Source organism: Coregonus lavaretus, assembly GCF_964263955.1.
Source record: "Coregonus lavaretus genome assembly, chromosome: 28".
NCBI lineage: Eukaryota > Metazoa > Chordata > Actinopteri > Salmoniformes > Salmonidae > Coregonus > Coregonus lavaretus.
The window spans coordinates 33,767,811-33,776,440 of record NC_140015.1 but is presented as its reverse complement, the minus strand read 5'-3'; the positions used below and the strand labels follow the sequence as shown (position 1 = coordinate 33,776,440).

The 8,630-nt window shown below is 41.2% G+C and overlaps 1 protein-coding gene across 1 annotated transcript; it reads right to left on the bottom strand.

Annotated features, from left to right (window-relative positions):
• Positions 1–1,024: 1,024 nt before the first annotated feature.
• Positions 1,025–2,711, bottom strand: LOC311103236 (cytochrome P450 2K1-like; the record flags this gene model as incomplete). Its single annotated transcript, XM_084144779.1, has 5 exons — positions 1,025–1,227; positions 1,334–1,474; positions 1,805–1,951; positions 2,176–2,308; positions 2,544–2,711. The coding sequence occupies 5 exons, from the start codon at positions 2,709–2,711 to the stop codon at positions 1,040–1,042; spliced, it is 777 nt and encodes a 258-aa protein (XP_084000905.1). The 3' UTR covers positions 1,025–1,039.
• Between the last annotated feature and the right edge of the window lie 5,919 nt (positions 2,712–8,630).

The window sequence follows — 8,630 nt, the reverse complement described above, 5'->3', positions numbered from 1 at the left end:
GGACCAACTCATAGAGGACCTTGACTCCACCACAGGATATATTCCAGTCACTGTCACCCCACAGACTGGCAAACATGGTGGAAGCTTCCTCTGTAAAAGCCCAGAGGGAGAGCTCCCTGACTCCAACGAATGGCAACCCCTGGCGCGCAGATATTTAACTGCCACCATCCAACTCCTCCTGGCCAGGGAGGATGTCAACATCCCTACCTCGGAGATTGAGCCAAACAGTGATGCCCACTCTACTGATATTAATTTAGCGGTCACCAAGGACTGCAGCAAAGTTTTGACTGAACCTGATAATGATGACAAGCACTCTATGGCCCTTGATCAAGTGCAGATCCATATTACTGAGGTGTCGTCCAATGACAAGGAATTCTCAACATTCAATTACATTTAATACACTTTATTTGTCCCCATGGGGCATTTTCTTAAAAGTAAATGTCTTGTTTTTCCTTATAATTATTGTAATCCCCAATAAGGGCATCACAGGAAGTAGAACTAGCAACCACAATAGAAATGCTGTGCAGATGAACGGTTAAAAGCACTATATTGCCTCTGACCTGATCATCAGCTGAACGGTTAAAGCACTATATTGCCTCTGACCTGATCATCAGCTGAACGGTTAAAGCACTATATTGCCTCTGACCTGATCATCAGCTGAACGGTTAAAGCACTATATTGCCTCTGACCTGATCATCAGCTGAACGGTTAAAGCACTATATTGCCTCTGACCTGATCATCAGCTGTAATGTTCTGTTAATTTCTTAATGATTCAACATGTTAAAATCGTCAACATTCATCAACACCCAACAGGTGAACTACTACACATGATCGATATTTATTATAATAATAATAATATGCCATTTAGCAGACGCTTTTATCCAAAGCGACTTACAATCATGCGTGCATACATTTTTGTGTATGGGTGGTCCCGGGGATCAAACCCACTACCTTGGCGTTACAAGCGCCGTGCTCTACCAGCTGAGCTACAGAGTCCTTTATGTGCATTGGGCCGAGATTCACTCCTCAAACTCTCTCCTTAGACCCAGCTCACAGCACAGAGCTGGTGAGGTGAAGGGTTGAGGGTGAACCCCAGTAATGGTGTGAGGTCCAGATCATCCTCTGTTACTCCAGGAGGAGGAGAGAAACTAAAGTGCTGCAGGAGGGAGGTGAAGAAGAGGAAGAGCTCCATCCTGGCCAGACCCTCCCCCAGACACACCCTACGACCTGTGAGAGAAAGAGATGGGAGATAACATGAAGTCTGTCCAATAGATTATTCTAGAACTACTTCCTGCCTCGTGCTACAAAGGTACATTGAAGGAGTTATTAATACCTGCAGAAAAGGCCATGAAGGTGGCCCTCTTGATGAATCGCCCCTGCTCATCCAGAAAGTGGGCGGGGTTAAAGGTGTGGGGGCTCTCCCATTCGCTTTTGTCCTGCAGGACGGAGGTCAGCAGAGGAAACACAGACGACCCTTACAACCAATAGAATTAGAGACAAATCCAGAGTATAAGAGATGATTGACATCAACATTACAACACTTGCTAAAAGATGGGTTTACTTACAGAGCAATTCAATGATCTCTAATTGTATAAATGTTTTAAACATTACAGATTCAAATCAGATATCTGGTATGACAGTGCAGTTAGTATGCCATCTAGTATGACAGTGCAGTTTCAGTGTAAGATATTTGTCTCTACAATAACCAATACATTATAGTCATGGAAATGTACATGCAAATGTATGATGAAAACCAGGTATCTAACCTTTTTGATTAAGTATCCCTGGAAGGTGACGTCTCAGCTGGTGGTGTAAGTGATGGACATGGGTACAACGTTGGCCAGTCTCTCGGTCTCATGGATCACTGCATCAGTGTAGGGCAGGTTCTTCCTGTCCTCTACCAAGGGCTGATGACTTCCTATAACCCTGCTGATCTCCTCCTGGACCCGGTCTGAGACAGAAAGAAGGGAGGACCAAAGTTACTATAAAGTTAAACCTCAACCTCAAGGGACCTTCAAACAAGAACTAGGAAGGTCTGTGAAATTCTAAAGCAGAACAACATAGGTAAAGCTACACAGAAATGTGTTTTGTTGTATGTGACAGAAATGTTATTTGTCGTAGTTACGCATGATCATCAGTCTGTATCTGTATCTGGCTGTATCTATTGGTCCTTACACTGTATGTGGGTCATGAGCAGCAGCGCCCATCGAAGGGTTGTCTCTGTGGTGCCGGTACCAGCAGCAAACAGATTCATCACAGAATACATGAGGTTATCGTTGTGGTAGAAGGAGTCCATGGGGCCTGCATCCTGACAGACACAGACCCACAAATAACATATAGAAGTCACATGGCTGATTCAAAGAACACACATGATGATGACAACTCCAAGGTTATTATAGTAAACTAAAACTAGCTAGTAAACGGAAATAATTATAAAAACTGAAACTGAAATCTTTGGCTCTGAAACTAAAATATGAAACTAAAAGTGAAACTAGGCAATATGTGATGCCACTGATGAAAGTTACTGCGTTAACTCTCCATACCTCCGGGGTCTGCTTTCGGACAAGGAACAAGTCCACAAAGCCACTACACATCTCAGGGTTGCGAGTCTCATTCAGGCCCTTGATCAACTCTTTTATCTCCTTCTTGTTGATGTCAACATAAGTTTCCACTTTTTCAGCTCCATCTCCCGATACAGAAAAGAAAAGCATGAGCTTACACTGCCTTCAAAATGATTCAGACCCCTTGACTTTTTCCACATTTTGTTAGGTTACAGCCTTATTCTAAAATGTATTAAATTTGTTGTATTTTTCTCATCAATCTACACACAATACCCCATAATGACAAAGCAAAAACAGTATTACATAAGTATTCAGACCCTTTACTCAGTACTTACAGCCTTGAGTCTTCTTGGGTATGACTCTACAAGCGTGGCACACCTGTATTTAGGGAGTTTCTCCCATTCTTCTCTGCAGATCCTCTCAAGCTCTGTCAGGTGGATGGGGAACGTCACTGCACAGCTACAGTTGAAGTCGGAAGTTTACATACACCTTAGCCAAATACATTTAAACTCAGTTTTTCACAATTCCTGACATTTAATCCAAGTAAAAATTCCCTGTTTTAGGTCAGTTAGGATCACCACTTTATTTTAAGAATATGAAATGTCATAATAATAGTAGAGAGTGATTTATTTCAGCTTTTATTTATTTCATCACATTCCCAGTGGGTCAGAAGTTTACATACACTCAATTAGTATTTGGTAGCATTGTCTTTAAATTGTTTAACTTGGGTCAAACGTTTAGGGTAGCCTTCCACAAGCTTCCCACAATAAGTTGGGTGAATTTTGGCCCATTCCTCCTGACAGAGCTGGTGTAACTGAGTCAGGTTTGTAGGCCTCCTTGCTCGCACACGCTTTTTCAGTTCTGCCCACACATTTTCTATAGGATTGAGGTCAGGGCTTATTGACGGCCACTCCAATACCTTGACTTTGTTGTCCTTAAGCCATTTTGCCACAACTCTGGAAGTATGCTTGGGGTCATTGTCCGTTTGGAAGACCCATTGCGACCAAGCTTTAACATCCTGACTGATGTCTTGAGATGTTGCTTCAATATAGCCACATAATTTTCCTTCCTCATGATGCCATCTATTTTGTGAAGTGCACAGTCCCTCCTGCAGCAAAGCACCCCCACAGCATGATGCTGCCACCCCCGTGCTTCACGGTTGGGATGGTGTTCTTCGGTTCGCAAGCCCCCCCCTTTCCTCCAAACATAACGATGGTCATTATGGCCAAACTGTTCTATTTTTGTTTCATCAGACCAGAGGACATTTCTCCAAAAAGTATGATCTTTGTCCCCATGTGCAGATGCAAACCGTAGCCTTGCTGAGCGGCCTTTCAGGTTATGTCGATATAGGACTCGTTTTACTGTGGATATAGATACTTTTGTACCCGTTTCCTCCAGCATCTTCACAAGGTCCTTTGCTGTTGTTCTGGGATTGATTTGCACTTTTCGCTGTTTAAAGGCACAGTCAACTTAGTGAATGTAAACTTCTGACCCACTGGAATTGTGATACAGTAAATTATAAGTGAAATAATCTGTCTGTAAACAATTGTTGGAAAAATTACTTGTCATGCACAAAGTAGATGTCCTAACCGACTTGCCAAAACTATAGTTTGTTAACAAGAAATTTGTGGAGAGCTTGAAAAACGAGTTTTAATGACTCCAACCTAAATGTATGTAAACTTCCGACTTCAACTGTATTTTCAGGTCTCTCCAGAGATGTTCGATCAGGTTCAAGTCTGAGCTCTGGCTGGGCCACTCAAGGACATTCAGAGACTTGTCCCGAAGCCACTTCTGCGTTGTCTTGGCTGTGTGCTTATGGTCGTTGTCTGAGGTCCTGAGCAGGTTTTCATCAAGGATCTCTCTGTACTTTGCTCCATTCATCTTTCCCTCATTCCTGACTAGTCTCTCAGTTCCTGCCGCTGAAAAACATCCCCACAGCATGATGCTGCCACCACCATGCTTCACCGTAGGGATGGTGCCAGGTTTCCTCCGGACGTGAAGCTTGGGATTCAGGCCAAAGAGTTGAATCTTGGTTTCATCAGACCAGAGAATCTTGTTTCTCATGGACTGAGAGTATTTAGGTGCCTTTTGGCAAACTCCAAGTGGGCTGTCATGTGCCTTTTACTGAGGAGTGGCTTCTGTCTGGTCACTCTACCATAAAGGCCTGATTGGTGGTGCTACAGAGATGGTTGTCCTTCTGGAAGGAACTCCCATCTCCACAGAGGAACTCTAGAGGACCATCAGATTATTGGTCACCTCCCTGACCAAGGCCCTTCTCCCCCGATTGCTCAGTTTGGCTGGGCGGCCAACTCTAGGAAGAGTCTTGGTGGTTCCAAACTGCTTCCATTTAAGAATGATTGAGGCCACTGTGTTCTTGGGGACCTTCAATGCTGCAGGAATTTTTTGGTACCCTTCCCCAGATCTGTGCTTCGACACAATCCTGTCATCTCGGAGCTCTACGTACAATTCCTTTCGACCTCATGGCTTGTTTTTTGCTCTGACGTGTACTGTCAACTGTGGGACCTTATCTAGACAGGTGTCTCTCTGTGTGCCTTTCCAAATCATGTCCAATCAATTTAATTTACCACAGGTGGACACCAATCAAGTTGTAGAAACATCTCAAGGATGATCAATTGAAACAGGATGCACCGGAGCTCAATTTCGAGTCTCATAGCAAAGGGTTTTAATACGTTTGCAAAAATTCTAAAAAACAGTTTTTGCTTTTTCATTCTGGTGTATTGTGTGTAGACAGACTGCTGAGGATTTTTATTAATTTAATCCATTTTAGAATAAGGCTGTAACATAACAAAATGTGGGAAAGAGTCAAGGGGTCTGAATACTTTCCGAAGGCACTGTATATGCTGACCATATTGCTCAACATAACGGAACAGCCTCTCAACAGAATTTAGAACATGGATATCACGTCGATATCATTATCTGTCATTATCTCATTTAGTTATCCGTCTATACTGAGAAACAGAGAACACACTGATTAAATGTAATCACAAAACGGAATAAGAGGAAGTAGCAATACAGGTTCATCTTGATTGTCTTTTAGGTCTGAATGTGTTTCACACTTTCTGAAGAAGCAATTAGCAGATTGTGAGAAAGGCACGTCACGACAACATGAACAAAGAACTGACACAATTCCCTCTCACAACTATTAAATACTTTTCTCCACGCTTCCTGGTAATACGAATGTCTTTGACCAACCCCTACTTTTCTATTCAGGGGAGTGAAATAATAACCCAAGCCCAATAAAGGTTGTAGGACATAGGTCGGTTTCCCAGACACAGATTTAGCATAGTCCTAGACAAAAAATTATCCATTAGACATGCTATTAAGTCCAGGACTAGGCTTAACCTGTGTCTGGGAAACCGGCCCATAGGTTCCAGGTTGTATGACATACGCTAATCTGGCAATACAGCAAGGAATAGGGAGGTCAGATAACTGGTCCTGCAAGATTTCTTTCCCTAGTCAAAGTTTCTGTGCCTTCCCCTCTGAAAACACCAGAGAAATAAATGGGTTGTAACTACTGAGGGTATATAGATGGGTCATGTTCTGATTAGCAAACCAAGCATATAGGTGTTAACATAGTATATATGACCACAGTGTACTCCTGGCTGAGTCCAGCTGGTCCAGTTTTATAAGGTTATAGAACCGCTGTCTTAAAATGAGAAATACCTCATCATTGATCATGTATAATGGGAGTATGGTGTTTCTAAAGTAAAGGAATACTTGTTTTTGCTTCTATTTGCATAGAGCAAATTTAATTAAAAAATAATAGCAGTAATTATACAGTAGACAAGGTTAGTTCCATGATACAGTACATACGATTTCAATGATGAAGATTCCCTTTTTTAAATATGATACATTGTATTTTATCCTAATCATTTGCATCATCATCACAATGTTTTCAAGTTCTCTTTAACTTAACTCAAAATGTGACATTTGGGTTGATTCTCAAGAAGTAGCTGTAAGACATGTCCATATAGGTGAACTGTGCATCTATATGATATGTAGAAACGTAACAAAAACATCATTTGTCAGGACAGAGCCCTGTATAATCAATAAGCCCTATTTTTTTGTCTTCCAAGCATGAACGTCTGCCTCTAGTTAAGTGTTGTCTGTAACCACTTGCCTATCAGTTAGTCAACTATCAGTTTGTCAACTATCCTACGCAGTGCTTAAGTTTAACCATCCCAGAAACAGCTACTGTTGCAGAGGTTCACTTCAAGAGTGCTTTTAAAAAATACATAGAGTCAACTCGTTAGATTGAGTGAGCTATGAGTAGGAATGTCACCTTCAGCAATACATAGGTGTTTGTTAACAATAACATCAGTTCAGAAAGCAATACAAGACCATGGTCGTTTCTTCACATGTTACAATGACCCTCACATGTGTGAGGCTGTTTTACAGTCAGTTGCATTGATAAGTTAACCATTATCAGAAACATTATTTTAAAGGGACAGTTCACTTTTTTAAAAGTTAAAACGTCAACAAAAAAAAGTCAACTGACGTTTACACTATTCTCCCATGATTACTGTTGATAGTTCAGATACATAACCACATCGACCAGTGTAGCATTGGGAGAACATAGGAGAGTTAGCATGTCTAGACACAAGAGGAGTAAATATTGGACTAGGCCTAATCATTTTTCACAAAGCAAAAAAATTAAATAAATGGAATGCTGGGACAAGAAGAAGCAGGAATTCTCTGTCTGGACAGAAATACTTTCATTCCAGTGGAAGCTACTGTCTTTAAACCTCGCATTCGCTTCATTCAATTACATTAAGAAAGGCTTTGCAAATGAAAAGAACAACAGCCAATGGACGGAAAAAGGTGACTGGTTTGTTGAGTGGACGGTGTGTTATTTTACTCTATAGTAAAGTACTCTAAGCTCTATATTAAGAGGATGTAACAGTGCATTGGTCCATAGCTGTAATGCATCTACACATTCATAAGCAAAAACGTCATTTTGTTTCAGCCTTCAGGAATAACATTGTAGTACTGTAGTAGTATAATTGACAGCAGTCAAGGGACAGCACACAAACAAATAAAGTTAACATGGAATGCTTAAGCTGCAGTTAAATTTGTGTGGGTAAACAAACCAAAATATGCCTCACTTTAAGGGATAGTTCAGCGATTTCACATTTTACAAAGTCGTTGACCTATCCCTTAAAGTCAAATAATTACCGTAACTGTTATAGGTCAGGAATGACAACATGTTCACCAATATAACATATATGGAACTCAACAGGTGGATTTAGTGATTCTGTATCTATGTCCACTGCTATAGTCAGTGGACAGACCCAATGCTAAGCATAGGAACCAAACAGTCCAACATGCCCAAATCCTTCGAGATACTTTTTTTCCTTTGTGAATCTTGCAATTAGGAATTTTGATGATGGTTTGAGGGCATCTCAATACCTAGCACGGTTTTTTTGTGCAATGCAATGCAGTGCAGAGAGGTTGTTGTTATTTCAGATATGCATTTGTTAGCTAACGTTCCTGCAACGTTTCTGCAAACCAATCTAATGATTTCCTACAGGAAGTGGCTTCAGTACCATGAATCTATTACATACAGTGGGGAAAAAAGGATTTAGTCAGCCACCAATTGTGCAAGTTCTCCCACTTAAAAAGATGAGAGAGGCCTGTAATTTTCATCATAGGTACACGTCAACTATGACAGACAAATTGAGAATTTTTTTTCCTGAAAATCACATTGTAGGATTTTTTATTAATTTATTTGCAAATTATGGTGGAAAATAAGTATTTGGTCACCTACAAACAAGCAAGATTTCTGGCTCTCACAGACCTGTAACTTCTTCTTTAAGAGGCTCCTCTGTCCTCCACTCGTTACCTGTATTAATGGCACCTGTTTGAACTTGTTATCAGTATAAAAGACACCTGTCCACAACCTCAAACAGTCACACTCCAAACTCCACTATGGCCAAGACCAAAGAGCTGTCAAAGGACACCAGAAACAAAATTGTAGACCTGCACCAGGCTGGGAAGACTGAATCTGCAATAGGTAAGCAACTTGGTTTGAAGAAATCAACTGTGGGA